Source organism: Pithys albifrons, chromosome 12 (assembly GCF_047495875.1).
Source record: "Pithys albifrons albifrons isolate INPA30051 chromosome 12, PitAlb_v1, whole genome shotgun sequence".
Lineage (NCBI taxonomy): Eukaryota > Metazoa > Chordata > Aves > Passeriformes > Thamnophilidae > Pithys > Pithys albifrons.
This window is the reverse complement of record NC_092469.1, coordinates 1,240,856-1,259,098: the sequence shown is the minus strand read 5'-3', so window position 1 is coordinate 1,259,098 and position 18,243 is coordinate 1,240,856. Positions and strand designations below refer to the sequence as shown.

The 18,243-nt window shown below is 41.6% G+C and overlaps 1 protein-coding gene across 5 annotated transcripts in view; it reads left to right on the top strand.

Moving 5' to 3' along the window:
- The window catches only part of CDH11 (cadherin 11), a 93,463-nt gene extending 84,885 nt beyond the window's left edge, over positions 1-8,578 (top strand). For all 5 annotated transcript variants that reach the window (XM_071567119.1, XM_071567120.1, XM_071567121.1 and 2 more), the window contains 2 exons: positions 4,136-4,387; positions 5,699-8,578. In XM_071567119.1, the coding sequence (XP_071423220.1) occupies positions 4,136-4,387; positions 5,699-6,195 (749 nt within the window). In that variant the 3' untranslated portion in view covers positions 6,196-8,578. The remainder of the gene's footprint in view (positions 1-4,135; positions 4,388-5,698) is intronic.
- Positions 8,579-18,243: the final 9,665 nt, after the last annotated feature.

Genomic DNA, 18,243 nt, shown 5'->3' with positions numbered 1-18,243 from the left:
TGGGTTATCCTCAGTGGTTGCTGATGCCTGGTAATGAGTTTGGACAGCTGGACCCCCAAAATTGTTATTTTATTGCTGAATCATCACTCCCACTCCCATACAGCTGATAATGTTCACACTGCAACCAGCTCCTTCCATCTAGAATTCTCCTTACACAATATGTCTGTCCTATTGTGATTTTTTCATTTAATAGAATAGTTCTTCATTCTCATATTGAGAAAATGAATTATTAAACACATTTTAGAGGACTCTGTGGAATAGTTTTATTCTGCACCAATATATATTAGTTCAAATTAGTTGATAGGTTAATAGATATTAGATGTTGTATTTCTATTTAGACTGAATTGTTACAACAATCCCCTCACAGCTAAGTGCCTTTGCCTGTTCATAGAGGAAAAATTGGAAAACCATCTTTAAGATCCTCAGAGAAAAAGGCAAAAATCAAAGGTCAGGGAGATCAGTATAAAGATCACCATGAAGTAATGCAATTTGAACTTCTAATTGTGAAGATTTCGTGGAGAGTACAGGCAATCTTCACTGATAACACTTCCGGATATTGGATATCCCAGGCAGTAACAGCTGGAAAACTGAGACCTTGTGTAATTTTGGGAATTCATGTTGAGATGGTTGTTTTCTTCCTTCTGTCCTGGGCTGCCCGCCAGTGTGTTCATTAAAACTGTCAATCAAGTCACTCCCATATGTGTTAAGTAATAGTTTTAAGCTGGTATTGACATTTAACTTCTGTGGGCTTAAAAAATGCCATTTTATCTGGATTATAGTTACACTCCTGGGACTTGAAAATAATAAAACACCGAGGAAGAGAATTTTAACTGGGATTATGTTATCTTTTTAATCTAGGTTAAAGAGGGTTTTACCCTCTTGCAGATATTATGTTTCTTCTAAATATGACAAGGGTCATAAACAGTAAAAAAAGTTTAAAAAAATTACTTTTCAGGCTTGATGTATGGTAGCCCTTTTTAAACTTTAGCCAGGCCTGTTGATTGCATTTGCCTTTTTAAAAATTTATGTTAAACTGGAAATCACTTCAAATTAAAATAGATAAATCACCTATTAGATAAAATTAATTCTTTGTTTAATGTAATTAGTCTAATCTTAGTGTAATGTAATGTAGCCAGTATGTATAATAACTGAATAATTTGCCATCTTTTTCTTATTTCTAATTAGGAATACTATTTAAACTGCCAAAATGCAAAAAAAATATAATGAAAAATGTATAGCCAACAGACTAAATATACTAATACATGGTACTGCCTGTTTCCTTCCATGGTGCTTTTGCTGCCTCAAGGCAGCTGGAGTTCAACCCACTACTAATGTTCACATTTTTTGCCACAGGAATAATCTGTCCTATTGTGATTTTTCATTTAATAGAATAGTTCTTCGTTCTCATATTGAGAAAATGAATTATTAAACACATTTTAGAGGACTCTGTGGAATAGTTTTATTCTGTACCAATATATTAGTTCAAATTAGTTGATAGGTTAAGAGATATTAGATGTTATATTTCTGTTTAGACTGAATTGTTACAAGCCGATCAATTTAAAATCCTAAAACAAGGCTCCTGATATCACTAAGGTCCTTTAAAATGTTATGCTACAAAGTTTAGATGTTGCTTGTAAATATTTAGGAGATCTAGAAAGACTTTGAAGGAAAAAAAGGGCACCTCCAAAAACCACAAGTGATAAACAATCAGAGCTTTATCAGCTTCCGCAGCAGATGTGACCATTGTATAAAAGAGAAGTTAACAAGCTGTTTTCTGTCCAAAGTTATTTTTGTGAGACTTCAACACCAAACCCACCATGGTTGTGTCATGCCCAGGTGCCCACTCAGGGCATGGGGCATGGTGGTCCTGGCAGGAGAGACGGAGATAGAAGGGATGAATTAATTTGGTATTTAGCAAGCAGATCTACCAAAAAATTTTCATCCTTTCTGGTGTGATCTGGGAGTCAGTGGGAGAGTCAGCTAAACAGAACAACCATCCTTCTCATCATATGGATTGACCTGTATCTACCCAATCTGGGGACACTTTCAGACCTTGTTCTACATCAGGGACACTGCCTGTAAGGTTGGCTAATGTAAGGAAAGAATACTTCTTTTTGGGTATAATTTATTCACAAGCTTCCATGGAAATAGCAGTGATTAGATCATTAGGAGAGGTTTTATGATTTGCATTATTAAATTCTGGAATTTATGCTGACTCCTCAGGAGGAAAACGATTAATCTGCAGTGCCCTGAGGCAGCAGTAAAGTGGGTACCATTGGAGGTGAAGAGCCCTCCCTTAGCAGATAAAAGGACTGTTCTTTTTTTCCATTCTGTAATATAGTAAAAAATAAAGAGCATGGCAAGCCAGAAAAGCTTGTGTGAAGTAAATCCTCAACATAAACTAGTTTTTGATGGTCTGAAAACCTCGGATATGATTATTTATTTTGGGGTGTTTACAATTGTCATAAACTGGTTCAGTCTGAGTTGAGAAACAAGGGGCACAATAAGGAAGCTCCCTTTGTGTTTCCCAGGCTCTGTCTGGTGTGGCTGAGAGTTGGAGGCTCTGGCTACCTCAGCCCAGGGTGTCATCTCACACACTTCCCTCTTAAAGGCTTTTAACCCAGGAAGTTTCAAGGAGTATCCAGAATAGCTTGTGCTGAGGTGGCAACTTGGTTTCTGTCCCCTGCACGAGGAAACTCATGACAGGACACGTCTCAGTGAGAACAGGAATAGCATTACAGAAATACTGCCGGGATTTGGACTTGGTGATCTTTGTGGGTCCCCTCCTACTCAGGATATTCTGTGATTGTGTGATTTAACTCTTCCTCATCTCCACATAACTCAAAGTGTGCCCAGACACACATGGATGATCAAACTTGGGCACTTTGCATGATAAACAGGTTCTTATAAAATACTGCTACTGAAACAGGTCACCACTGAGCTCAGCTCTTCTAGTACACAGCACATGCTGGCTTCTGTTTTGGCGGGAGTCTCACCAACACAGCCCATTTGGGGACAGATTTCTGTCTGCTGTGCCTGTAGCTGGGACTCCAGGAGATTTGGGGTTTCCCCTCCACTGAAGGCTTTAGTTCTGGAAAGAGACTAATCCCAGTTCAAACAGCAATAAGGTGTCCAGTCATTCTGGTAATTAAAGCAATACTGTGAGTTTCTCAGAAAGAGTGGAGTGCTAACAGGAGTTGCTATCAGAGGTTATCTGTGTTCCTGGTGTTGCCCTCATCACTGTACAAGACCTAAAACTGAGTGTGGCACTGTATGAATTCAATGTAATACTGTAATTGTTCTTGGATCATTAGGAAGGTGATACTTTGTACTGGTTTAGGCAGTTAAATGCCTCCCTGACACCCAATCCCATCAGCTTTCGGAAGCTAAACAGGGTCAGCCCTGGTTAGTGCTTGGATGGGAGACCTCCTGGGAATACCATACCAGGGGCTGTAGGTTTGAGTCCCGAGGACTTCACCATCCAAGCCCTCTTGGCTGTGGCAGATGAACCTTTAGGAGTTAAAGGGTGGGGCCAGTTCCGCACTTGCCTCACCTAAAACATCCACTGCACAGGCTCAAAGGACACACCCTCGTGGGTAGGGCCCTTCCCAAATCTTCGTTTGCAAAGCCAAGTCACACATACATACATACATACATACATAAATACTTTGTACTGGTGTACTGTAGAAATAGGCAGTTAAATGCCTCCCTGACATCCGATCCCGTCAGATCTCGGAAGCTCAGCAGGGTCAGCCTCGGATTAGTACTTGGATGGGAGACCTCCTGGGAAATGCCGGGTGCTGTAGGTTCTAGTCCTGAGGACTTCACTGGCACTGTCCAAGCTCGCTCGGCTGTGGCAGATGAACCTCAGGACTGAAACGGTGGGGCCAGTTCTGTGCACACTGAGCCTCACCTAAAATCCACTGCTCAGGCTGGAAGGGCACACCCACGTGGGGGGACAGCCCTTCCCAAATCTTTGTTCGCGAAGCCGAGACACACACACACACACTGTAGAAATACTGCTACAGCATCTGAAAATTGAGAGCTGTTGAAGCAAGATCTATTTTTTATCAATCTTGAATAAGAGGATAACTTTGTGGTAAAGTGACAATGAGCATCTCTCCTCTTTACACAGACAACACAGCGAGCGTGCTGGTGCGGCGTGAGGGCTTCAGCCGGCAGCAGCAGGACATGTACCTGCTGCCTATTGTGATCAGCGACGGCGGCGTGCCCGCGCTCAGCAGCACCAACACGCTGACCGTGCGCGTGTGCGCCTGCGATGGCGCCGGAGCGCTGCTCTCCTGCAGCGCCGAGGCCTACGCGCTCAACGCGGGGCTCAGCACCGGCGCCCTCATCGCCATCCTCGCCTGCATCGTCATCCTCCTGGGTAAAACAGGCCTTGCCTTGTTACACTTCCCTGCTGGTTTGTGTTAAAAAATTAACCTTGCCTTCAGCTCCAACATGAATAAATGAATCTTAATCTCTTAGCTGTTATTTTTACAGGGGGTACATGTCTGCCTGGCTCTGAGAAGGTTTGGGGTGATCTAATTGTGGCCTCCCAGTGCCTGAAGGGAGCCTGCAAGAAAGATGGAGAAAGACAATTGATAAGGGCCTGGAGGGACAGGACAAGGGGGAATGGCTGCATACTGACAGAGGAAGGGTTGGACTGGGTATTAGGAAGAAACTGTGCCCTGTGAGGGTGGGCAGGCCTTGGCACAGGGTGCCTAGACAAGCCGTGGCTGCCCCATCCCTGGAAGTGTCCAAGGCCAGGTTGGAGAGGGCTTGGAGCTGGTGGAAGGTGTCCCTGCCCAGGGCAAGGGGTGGGACTGGATGGGCTTTAAAGTTCCTTCCAACTCAACTCATTCCACAATTCTCTGATAACTGCAATAGCAAGCATCAGTGAATTTGTCTTGGTGTGCTTGGAGAATGTTCTTTTGTGGCTCAACATCAGTTAAGCAGAGACACTGTTTAAATGAGGTTCTAGGTTTTGTGATCTTTCCTGGATGACAAGTTCCTTATTGAGGTCAGCCAGGATTAATGGCTCCCACCAGCTCTTCCCCTTGAACCCTCATGTGTTGCAGACAGATGAGTGTCTCAGAAGACCGGTTTTTAATGAAGTGCATTAAAGTGTTTCCTGATGATTTGAAAATATTTATATAACATTTTTTAGTTTGCCTATAGTCATCTATAGTCTTTTCTTATATATTTTAAAGTTATTTTATAGAAATTTGAAGTGAGAAGGAACAAGACAACACAGACATGTCTGGAAGGGTTGACGAAGAAAAATTCCATTTTAATGGATGACTTGTGGAATTAGAGTTAAGATTTGGGCATATAGGAGAGAGCAAAGATTCATGTTTGTTTTGTTGCAGATATTGTGGTGATGGGGGTGCTCAAAGGAAGTGTCGTAGTGTTCTTGCAGCACTGGGGGCCCACAAATGCTTTCCTTGAATTAGTCTTGCAGTAATGAGCTATTAGGAAGAGCAGTGGTATGCGGCCGAACAGGGAGCCTCAGATCAGTGTGTTCAGGTCTGTGTACAAACATCACTGCTTTTACCTAGCATGGTGTGCTGAAAGTGCAGATGTTGTCAACCCTCCATGAGGAACAAAAGCTGAGAGTTCAGTGAATGCATTAATCTGTTTATCAAGGAGCTGCTGTTTGGGAGTACACACTAACTTGCTCTTTTATTTTCTCTAGTTATTGTAGTGCTGTTCGTAACACTGAAAAGGCAGAAAAAGGAACCTCTGATCGTTTTTGAAGAGGAGGACGTCCGAGAGAACATAATCACTTATGACGATGAGGGAGGAGGTGAGGAGGACACGGAAGCCTTTGACATTGCCACGTTGCAGAACCCTGACGGCATCAACGGGTTCATCCCTCGCAAGGACATCAAACCCGAGTACCAGTACCTGCCACGGCCGGGGCTGCGGCCCGCGCCCAACAGCGTGGACGTGGATGACTTCATCAACACCAGGATACAGGAGGCTGACAATGACCCAACTGCTCCTCCCTATGACTCTATCCAGATCTATGGCTATGAGGGCAGAGGCTCAGTGGCTGGTTCACTCAGCTCCTTGGAGTCAGCGACAACAGATTCTGATTTAGACTACGACTATCTACAAAACTGGGGACCTCGATTTAAGAAACTTGCAGACTTGTATGGCTCCAAAGACACTTTCGATGATGACTCTTAACAATAAAGTTTAAGATTTGGCCTTAAGAACTGTGTGCGATGTTCTGAAGAATCCAGAAGAAATGTTAGCAGGTATTTTTTTAAAAATCCAGAAAAATCTCATTTAAACATTTAAGTTTGAGAGGATTCCTTTGATAAAAAAGGACATAAAAGTGGTAAATACTGTGAAGTACCTTTTCCTATAAAAGGCAAATTAGAAGTTGACTGCCAGCTTCACTGAAGGAAAAAACCCACTAAAGAAATACAGAATATTTAAATGAAGGAAAATGCTAAAAATGAACCTACAAACAAGGGAAATCTTTTATGTGTTATGAACATCTAAATCTTTTATGTCGAAGAAGCTTCCACAAATTAGAAAAGATAACAGTTCTGAGCTGTAATTTCGCCTTAAACTATGGACACTCTATATGGTAGTGCATTTTTAAACTTGAAATATATAATATTCAGCCAGCTTAAACCCATATGATGTATGTACAGTACAATGTACAATTATTATGTCTCTTGAGCATCAAACTTGTTACTGCTGATTCTTGTAAATCTTTTTGCTTATACTTTCATCTTGAACTAATACGTGCCAGATATAAAAACTCTTGTCTTGTTGCAGTGGGAGAAGCCCTATTTCTATGTCATTTTTAATGTATCTATTTGTACAATTTTAAAATTCTTATTTTAGTATACATACAAATATCAGTATTCTGACATGTAAGAAATGTTACAGCATCACACTTATATTTTATGAACATTGTACTGTTGCTTTAATATGTGCTTCAATATAAGAAGCAGACTTTGAAATAAACTGATTCTTTTTTAATTCTTGTTCTGGTTATTAAGCATATAAGGAAAAACATAGTGTTTCTAATGTCCCATTTATAGTTCTGACTAATTTACTACAATTGTGACCTTTTAATAGACTTATTTATTATGTGTTTGTAGTTGGTTTGTTGCCTTGTTAAGTGATTATTTAAAAATCAAGTACTTTTTACAAATGATTTTGAGATTAAGACAAATGTAACTCCTGGTGAACATTTAGTACCCCTCTCTATCTACAGCTTGTGGCTGCTCCCAGAACACAGTAAGAATAGTCATGTAAGACTACTGTGTTTTCTGGATTAAATTAAGTGTAATACTTTTCAATATTCCCCATGTAATCTGCATTTATCTTATATCTTGGGAATTCCAGAGGTCTCAGAACTGACTGTGTAGGTGGACAGGAGTGCTGTGCACTTACCACGCACTCTGGGCTTGTGGGTTCCCCTCTCTGTGCCAGGCTTCTGCGGGTTCTAGAGACTCAAACCTGACCCCGTTTAGCTGTAAGTTCCCTAAAGACTGTTCTACCTGACAATTACCTTACCGGAGTAGTAATTAAGATTCCGGCACTTCTTTTTTTTCTTTTGATTTTTTTCCTTTTGGTTCTTTATCAGTAGAATAGCATTGTCTGTGGATAGGAAGACATTTTAACTTGAAAATACAGACTGCTTTTGGAGCTGGCCTTTGTAATGTTTGTTTTTAATCGAAAAAGTGATCTATAACTTTTTTATATTAGAAGGAGCAAGGGATTGGAATATGTTCTGTGCATCATCATTTTCTGCATCTGTGTACAGCTGTACTTCTGCTGAATTTAATATAGTTGCCTGTTTAGGGTCAGAGATCAGCAGCTGCAATATGGGAAGAGGAATAAGTAGAAATGATACACATTTTCCTGCCATTCACTTTCCAGACCCTGCCCTTCACTTGCAGTCAGGCAGCAAACTGCTTGATCTGAGAGGAAAGTTGATCTATTGGTGTATCGCTTTTCTGAAAACCTCCATTTATGTAGTTAGATTAAAATTTAACTGCTTAAAATTATGACTGATGTTTCAGCTCTATATCCATAACATATTCACCTGTCCCATTATATCCCTATGTTTTATAAGGCAGAGTTTGCTAAATCAGCAGATTTGCTCTACAATGTTTATTGTAATACTTTATTATAGCTGTATGCATTCTATACAATTCTATAGATTATTATTAACTTGGTTCAAATTTCTTTGATTGTTGATTTTTCTCTGTTTATAATCCAAAGAATATTTTGCTAATTTGCACATTTCTCCATTATAAATTTAAATAAATATTTTAAAAAACAATATCAATTTACAAATTAACAAATTGAAATAAATTAAAAAATAAGTAATTTGTAGGACTCCATCCTCATTGATGCTATCTGAGTTTATTTCATTTTTGAGCAAGTTTTAGACTTAATAACTACATTTTCTACATTTTATGTTTAATTTTTAAGAAGGACATTGTCAACTACATTTTTTAATAGTTTTAAATGCTTTGAGTTTTAGCCTCTGTTGTTTGTAGCACTCTCGTAGATGCTTGGAAATAAATTTTCTTTCCCTGCTGGTTTTGTCCTTTTTCATTTGATTATTTTTCCCCTTTCCAGTGAACATGCAATGATCATAGTGTTTTATTGTTAGACTTGCTACCCTCAGCCAACACCACCTCTGGGTGGTGGGAATTACCCTCGTTGCTCATCGGCTGCAGCACCTCAGAGGAGAAGCACATTTTGGCACAGCAACAGGACGTTTATTTGTGTTAGACTCCCCCACAGCGCCTGGGGAGTCACAGGTTCAGACTCTGAGAGGACAAGGAAGCCCAGCCCAGCCCAGCCCAGCAGCACCAGGGCAGTCCTGGCACACCTGAGAGGGCCGAGGGCAGTGCTCTGTGGTGGCCACAAGTTCCTGAGGATCCAAGCACCTGGGAAGGGATTTGCTCACACAAGTTGCATTAGAGTTGTCGCTCTGCCTCGCCAGCTGAGCTCGGGAAAAACTGAGCCTCACATCCATGGAAGGCAACTCAAAGATTAATTACAGCCTGAAGAAAACCCTAATTAAAAGGAGGATCACCACGGCTGAGCCAGGTAAAGCAAGGGACAGCAGGAAGGGCGGGTGATGGTTTGGCCATTTTTCCCTCTTGGAAGTGCTGCCTGAGACATCATTTGAGGGGATACAACAAAAACCATCCAAATACTGTCAGTGTGATATTACCAGGATTGATTTTTTTGTGAGCTGTGTCCATGTACGAGCAAAAATACACTGCTCTGTGTCTGACTGGATACCACCAGAACTGGCACCTGGGCAAGGTTGGTGTGCTGCTACCTTCTGAATACCAACAGAGCATTTGATCACCACTGCCCATGTGATCACCACTGCTCATGGGAACACCACTGCCCATCTGAACACCATTCCTCATCCCTGGCAAGTGGCAATTAGGTATGTTAAGGGAACTCGCAAAACTTACACTGGTAGGGAAGGCGAGGGTTTGCTTGGGAATTTTCAGATGCCCTCTGTGGTGTTCTTGCCATGATGTCAAGCCTTTGTCTTTGATATCATGTCAAGGAGTACAAGCCTGCAAGCTCACTGCCAACATGATGTGATCTTGTGTGAGTTTTTGCCTCAGAGACTGCTCCACCACAGCTGAGAAAATGTTCTAAAGAGCTTGCATGTTTTCTTGGCTCCTTATCTTTGACTGACTGACAAATGCTGAATTTCACCATGTTGCCGCTAATAAGCTCACATGAAAAGTGAGGAATAGGAATTTAAACCAGGCTCAGAAAGAGGTAACCTTAGCTTTCTGAGACCCAAAACCCTGCAATTTTTTTGTGTCTTTCCCATCAGCAGCATTTTCAGAATGACATGTTTTAATTGAAAGGGTCAGTAAACAAAAACCTGGGGAGGCCCTGTTCTGGTTTCCCCTTTGGCCACTTATCTGAGTGCTGGGCTACCATAGTGAAAGCTGAACAATTGGCACCAGAATCACATTCTATATTTAAAAATTAAAAAGAAAAGAAAAAAAAAAGAGAGAGAGATAAGAAAAAGGAATGGCTTGGGAAAGGGAATGAGTGGACTTGTCAGAGTGAATTAGCTGCAGGTCTCTGGAGCTCTGCTATGGTTTTCACTCATTTGGGCTGAGCCTGGGGCTGAACCAGTTTGACCCAGTTCCATGCCCAGCATGTTAGTGCACAAGTTTTCAATTATTTAATTTCACTGATTTCTGCATTTGATAATTTCAAATTTGCATCTCTGAAATCTGATCAAGCTGTGGTGGCTACAATTACCCAAGTCATATGAGCCATTATAGCCAACTCCAGTTTATGGATTCATAGTCCTTTGAAAAACTGTTTCTTGTGTTTCTGCAGAAACTCCTGGGCCTTGTCTGCTCACCAACTTGAACTCCCTGATTTTTCACTCCCTCCCCCAATTAACTGCATACGTCAATTCCAAGATTAGTTGTCCTGCCTCGCCCCACCAGATGAGGTGCAGAAGCTGTGCCTTCACTCCCAGGCAGAGCTTTGCCATGTATGACACGGTAACTTCATGTGTGTGTACCCACAGTGGACCTCCAATCTTCTGATGGAGGTGGTGGTTGGCACTTACCAGGGGCAGCTGTTTCCCCATGTAGGGGTTTCAGAGTGCATCAAGTATTTCATGGGAATCTGGGAAAGGAAAACACAGAACTCAAACAGGGAGAGACTTGCTTGGACTGTGTGTGACTCTCAGACTTCTTTCCAGGTCAGAGAAAGGTCCTTCTCAAGAGTCTTTTAGGTGAAGCAAATAAATGTTCTATAAATAATTAAATATTAACTGGGGCAGAGAATTGAACCTGAGATTTTCAAAGTCTTTGTGAGATCTCTAACTGCCAAGTCAAAACCAGATATATTTTTTTCTTTTCTTTTTCATGCTTGTGTAGTCCACTTGCAGTACCTGGTAACTGCATTGAGAACATCAATAGCTGAAACACCAACTAGGCTTCTGGAGAAAGCACCTCATGGCTGGGAGAGAATCTGCTTTGGAGTGGCAAATTTAAAGCTGGTGGTGATGGGGATAATTATCTTCTATCCCATACTGCCAGGAGGTGAGAAGGAATAGGCACATCTCTTGTTCTCTGCATTACCTTTTCCCTTTATGGTTGTAAATACAACTGTCTAAGCCTAGGAGAAGACTTTATCTTGTGTCCTCTTGTCTAGGACTGTCTGTCAGATTCTTGATTACATGGGTGCTCTTTCAAAGTAAAGCAAAATAAAAACTTAAAAGTTTGAACTTCATCATCCTTAAAAAATAGAAGGAGAAAAAACCTCTACTCTCTAGGTTTTTCAAAGCTATCCCCTGAATTGGAAGACATGCCTCACATTTTTGGTGGTTAGTGAAAGAGGATTAGACTTTGTGACTGCTTTGGACTGAGGTTACTGATTGCTTTCCCTTTTTTAACTTTCAAACAAGGGAAAAAAACGTTTATTTTAATTGACCAAATCCATATGCTGTTCTCCAGGCCTTTCTGCAAGTGGAGGCTTTGTTTTGCTGTTGTCTTCTTTTCCAACCTAAATCATTCCATGAGTCTGTGACTCATTGCATTGGCTGCCAAGGCAAATTTCCTCCAGCTCCACCACCAGCAGGACTTCCAGACACACCACTCCTCTCCCTTGTTAAATATGAAGCACTTCTGTATTGATCTTTCTGATATATGAAGGCTTGAGAGGGTTGGGAGTGGATTTTTTTGGTTGTTCCTTGATATTTAAGGGGTTTTAAGGGGACCCAGAGCAGATTTTCCTGTTGATGTTTGGGAGCTACAATGTTTTCACTTCCATAATTAGAAAAGTGGCTTTGCATGTCCACATGCTGTGCTCAGTGCCCTCTCTCTGGGTGGTGAGGAGCAATTTTTCATGGAGTAATAAACTCCCTTGTACTTGGCAGGGCATCTCTAGAAAGCCCCATTGTTCCCCTGCTGCCAACACTGCCCTTCCTCCCAGGAGCCTTTTCTCTTTGCTGCAGCCCCAGCTCATATTTTCCTTCTTCTTGTTAGAACGCTGAAGAAAGTCATCATTAATCAAATGCAAGCACATTTAGCAAAGTTCAATGTGTATGAAAAATTTATGTCAACCTTTAGGCTCTATGACAGTCCCAAGGCTTCACTTAATAAGTTCTATAATGACTTACTGTTAATGGCCGATTCACATTATCTCTTTGAGGTCTATTGGGCCTTTCAGTAGCATTTTCTATTATTGATTATGGAGCTGCTGCATATTATCCAGACAGAGCAGAAAAAACTGTTATTTACATTCTTTGCTTTCTAAAATGGAAAGTTGGATGTGGTAAACTGAAAACTCACAGAACATAGTTTTCTCTTACTTTATGTGGCTCCAGCATAGTACAATAGTGAATGAAAGAGCAGCTACTTGTGGGAGCTGGGAGAAGCTCTTGGAAATGAGTAGAAATTTGACATATCTTGTCCATTGATTTAGCAGAGATCTACACTTGAAAAGCTGTCATCATGCATCTATCCCCCCCATCACAGCCCCAGAGGAGGTCAGATAAGTGGCTGACTGCCTTGGGTTCTGCAGGTTTGTTCGCTAACAAATCATATTTAATCTCAGACATTTAATTTCTTCTGGAATGTTATTTGGGGAAAAAAAGATCCAGAAAGGTTTCTGACAACACCAAGAACTGCCCATTTCTGCAGCTTTACACAAAGCTCCAGCAAACCCTTTTCACTGAAAACAAGCTCTCAGGATTCTTCAGTTCTCATAATGACATGGTTTTCTAAAGCCCACGTCTTGTATACATTATTTAGCACAGTGTTTACTCCTGTGAATGTGAATAAATGGCAGCACTCATAATAGTGAGTGTAATGAGGTAACACTTCTGGAATCCAAGTGCTCCCACACTCCTGGAAGCTGGTCATGGCACTGTGTTTAAACATCATTAAATGAAAGAATATGAACACTTCGTGTGCCTCCACACACTGCCACTGCACTGCAGACTGCTCTGAAGTGTGTGGTGTCATGTATGATTCCTCTCATAGACAAAAACTCCCCTAAGAACACCTCAGTGCCTCACTAAGAACTGCTAAGATGTATTTCTTTGTCATGGCCACCCAAAGAGAACTGACTGTTCCATTCATGTAACAATATGCAAATGTAGTAAGGCTGAAAAAATGGAAAAATAAATAAAGACATACAAGTTGTTTTGCAATATTTTGAAAAAGAACCAAGAACACAGAAGAAATTCATTGTATTGAGGGACACACTAAATCAGCAGCAAGGTCAGCACCTACTGTCAAACTGCTCTATCATAGAGTCATAAAACAGTTTGGGTTGGAAGGGACATTTAAAGACCATGCAGCTCCAACTCCTCTGCTATGGGGAGGGACACCTTCCACTAGACCAGGTTGATTAGAGATCCATCCAACCTGACCTTGAACACTTCCAGCATGTAGATCAAAGCAGAAGTTGTTTTTCTTTTTTGCTGCTGCTTCCTCCACTTTCCCACCATGCCTCAAGGCTGAAGTTGCTCCAAGGGCAGAGCAGCAAGGTTAGCAGCCATCCTACAGACTACTCAGCCACAGCAGTCCTGAGCACATGGGCACAGGGCACGGGCAGTGCTGTGCCTAGGGGTGCTTTATAAAGCCCCCTAATACTGACTGGATCAGTGTTAAATCCGTAAACACATGATTGGCCTTTGCATCATTCACTGGCTGCACACTGATGCTGGCCCAGCATCTTGGTGGTGGGAGAAGTGCACAAGCACATTCAGAAATCTGTTGGCTGCTTTTCAAATGAGATCATAGTATACATCAGCTAAACTCTTTAAAGAATTAAAAGCTGTGCATAACCCTGAATATTCCAAGGAGACTATTGATGGCAAAGTGCTCTCAGCCATAGCAGAGAATCAGAAACTTTAGCAAAAAAAGCTTTGCTATTAACTCTGCTTCAAAATAAAAAGGGCATCTGTACTTGACTGTAATAAAAAACTAGTGCAAAGTGTCTGCATGATAACAGAGACTACAGTTTTAATGAGAGTTGGGGAAAAAGAAAGACTAGAATTTCTGACTGTTTATTTGCCCTTGGTGGATTATGAGATGAAATGAAAGTCTCTGCTGTTTTTAGCATGAAGGTCAGTATGGAGTCGTGCTAATAAAAGAGCATTAGACTCCCACTGCACCTATAAAATTGAGAACCCTGGCTAACCCTTCCAGGGCAGTGCATGCACCAGATGCCAGGATTCATTGCAGACACACGGACCAGAGGTGAGCCAAGTTTCAGAACACTCACTGCTCTGCTTGTTTGCTGCTGGGAGGTTACTGTAATAACTCGTCTCCACCAGCCCGGGCTGTGTCCTTTCCTGTGACCTCCCTTGCAAGCCACAAGCTTTATCTTTCTTTGCTCCCAGTTTGTGTTGGGTGCAGAGTCTAAGGGTAAAATTCATGAGATAATCATGGGAGTCACAAGCTGGAATAGTCATTGATGGACAAGAGAGTCAGGGCTCCCTGCCCAGTGGGTGGGGCACCTGGACTGCCCTGGGAGCACTGCAGGTGCCAATGGCAGAGCTGCCTCTGCCAAGGGAACAATGTGCTGTGACCACACCACCAAAACCCACCACCCCTCTGGCCACAAAAGTATTTTTTAGTTGGGAGAGTCAGTAAACTGAGGCACAGAATCGTTTTTAGAAAGGGTGCCCGTGTAAACAGGCCAGGCTGAGGAGAAGGAGGAGGACCTCACCTTAAACCATCATGGTCTCCCTGCATACACTTCACTGTTTGTCTTGAAAACTGTCTCAGGGAAGAGTGGGAGGAGAAAGGATTCAGGCAAACTGCTTTTTGTCTGATTGCTAAAATGTCCTTTAGGGAGAGAAATCGAACTTACAAGACAAGTAAGATAATCTGAGTGTGTGTGAGGATGCAAGAGGGACTCAGTCCCCAGTGCTCACCTCAGCCACCACTCTGGTGCACTGCCACGATGGAGACCCAACATCAAAGCACAGACAGGGGAGGCAGATCAATATGGGAGAAGGCTTTTTTTCTGTGGTAGAAGAAAGGGCTGCTCTGTGTTCTGGCAGATGGGAACAGCTCCATACATAGGCCCTGCAGGTCTGCTGAAGGTGTAACATTTGGAAGCATCTAGACCCCCACTGACTTCAAATGTAACTTTGCAGCTCTTCAAACCCCTTTCTCTCATAAGTCCATTGATATTTAAGAAGAGTGACAGACTCCTAGAAACCCTCTGCTGGGTTCCTTTTGGACCCTGTAGTGCTCCAGGGCTCCCCTGAGGTTCAGTACATGTGTGAGCAGTGAGTCAGTTAGGCCAGAGAATTGCTATAAAACATGAGATATTCTCCAAGTCCTTCACTCAGGAAAGCTTCCCTGCTCCCTGTGAAATGGCAGGGAAGTGGTGTGTCCAGCAGGTAAAAGACTCTTTCTCTTAATGGGCCAAATTCAGAGTTATTTATCTGGCAAAGACTTTCCATCTTTCTCCCTGTCTCAGAAACTTCAGAATTCATCTGTCAGGTTGAATCCCACCACTATTTAAATTCAGAATGCTGCAATGTTTGCAGTCTCAGCCCTGATTTCTGACATGTGAACTCCTACTCTGTTTGAGGGTCTCTGGGAAGAATTCAATGTGCTTTTTTCACTCTACCTGTGCTACCCACAGCAAAGGTTACAGGCTTGATTTATCTCTGGGGTATTTTTGTTGCTGTTTTTTCTGAATTTCTTTCTTTGTCTCTTTTAGATTCCATTCAAAACATGTTCTGCTTGCCACCCTGAGCACTCTGTTGGTATCCTTGCCACAAGCATCCATAACGCATTGTATTACTCTCCATTAGGAAAATTTATGGTTTGTGTTTAATTTGTTTCAGTTAAAGATCAGTGTTCTCATGAAGGAGCATAATATCAACCTCACTAGTTTAATGAAAATACAGGATAAATACCAAAACATTGCTCACTTCCGGAGGTCCTTGTGGTTTACTTGCAGAAGCTGCAAGGAGCATGGAGATGGCCTATGAAGGCAAAGTTCCTGAAGATTAGGGCCCATCTTCCCCAGGAATATGGTCAGATGAATCGCTGGAGTTCCTCTAGGGAGAAAGGTGGCCATATGCAAATTTAATGCAGAATGGTCTCACTCTGCCAAGGCAAAGGAAACCACAGAGGGTTTTAGAGGCTGCCAGTGTGTATTATTCAACTTTCATTAACTCTTCTAAGAACAAGCCAGAGAATTGAATTTGGATTCTTGCTGCAAAGCTAAACTGCAGCCCATCTGTTTTCCATCCCCAACAATGGCTAGGCCAACATTTATGCAAAAAATTTTTTGCTCTAGGATTTGAAGGTTTAAATAGCAGTTACCTCAAAATCTGGTGCCTCTTCATTCTTTCAGAGATACATTTTAGAGGAGCTTTCTGTGTTCAGGCTCCTCACGACTGTGTTTGAACACTGCTTGAAATGACTCGAGAGTTTTGCTTGACACTCGCTGTGATCCAAGACCCATATGGCTTCTTTTGGAGTGTGGAAAGGTCATTGCTTCTGTTAATACAACCAGCACAAATACTTCCCTGCCATCTGACAGTGTTCCTCCTCATGCAGATTGGCAGCCAGGCCCCCCCCACAATCTGGAATTTCCTTTCAACGTGGGCTGTTGAAGTGGAGATGGTAACAGTTTTAAAATCAAAGGTTGAACGCTTCTGTTGAGTTATACTTGGAACCAACCATGTTCTGTAGAGTGAGAACATCCCATATGGAAAGGACATATGTGTTGGATACAATAACACATAAATAGTGGATGCAATTTTATATAACCCTTATATTCTTATAGCTGTTAAATATAATCTTCTAATGAGACAGGTGAAATATATGACTTTAGATGACTGATATTTAAGTCCATATGTTGAAAGCTTATACAATAAAGAGGGAGTTTTAAAGACAGATTTAGTTGTACATAGTTTTTAAGACATTTGCATTGAAATAAGACACTCTTGAAACCCCTGTTGAACTGTCCTTACACAATAGAATTAGAGACAGCACTGGAACTCCACATTGAAGATCCACCCTGGATGGACACATGCACACAAACATTAATAATTGTCCAACATAAACTATTTAGACTAATTTTTTTCCTGGTTTAGTTCAAAAAAACACTTAAGTTTTTTGAGGAATGAAGTAAGTGAAAAGTTTCAAAACAAATATTAGAGCTAAGGTTAAAAGAATTCTGACAAGTGTTTTTGTCATGAAAGTTCAGCATTGCCAAGATGTGGAGCTGGGCTGTGGGAACTGGCAGGAGGATAAATAACCATGTCATCCCTGAGCTCTCCCTATGAAAACCCATCCAAATGGAGAAGATGTCTAAACTTCAAGGAGGAGGAGTGGACTAAATTTCAGTTTGCAGATGGCCAGTGAAGACCTGTTAGTACTTGGCAGCCAAATTCCCTAAAGAGTCTGGGCAGAAAATCTTCCCACCCCGTCCTTGTCCTCCCCAGGCTCAGCATCAGGCCCCCCAGAGGAGCCTGAGCACTGAGCTGCCTCAAAGGATGCTTCAAACAGGATGTGGGTGGGGTCAACATACAGACATTTTTGTTGATTTTAAAGGCAATGAAATAAATTTTCTGTTCTTAAGAAGATACAGTCATTTATGAACCTGCATTGCTCAGCTTCAGAAGTCAGGGAACACTGATGATGCATTTCATGCTCACATTAAGTTAGTTGAAATATTTTTTTCCTCTTAACCACTGCATTACTTTACAGAACTTTCCAGAAATTAGGAAAATACTTTTTTCCCTCTGCTGACTGAAACACTGGAACTAGTTTTGCCAGAAAATTTTTAAACATTATTCTTCTGATATTTCATCTCTGTTTTTTCATTTTTCTATCAGTAAATACAAAGCATTGGCACTGCTTTGTGAGAATCTTTTGGGGAGGAGGTCTGGGGAAATACTTTATTCTCTTAACATATGTTCCCTGGAAATTAATCACCTATCAGATGCAGAACCTAATGGTTTGTGGTCATGCAGTCATTAAGGCACATTAAGTACTGAAATGGAGCTGCCTTTTTTAGCAGTGCTCTGACAGCCAATACGCCTTAGAAAAGAAATCCACATGCTTCTTCTGTGCTTTTTGATATACCTGAATAAAAATTAGCTGCGTGCTTTAACTGAGCTGTGTGCCAATGGTATAGAAAAGCAACATTCAAAAGACTTCAAAGTTCTGTTGGTGCCTAGTGCAGGCTTCAAAAGAGCCCTAAATCTGG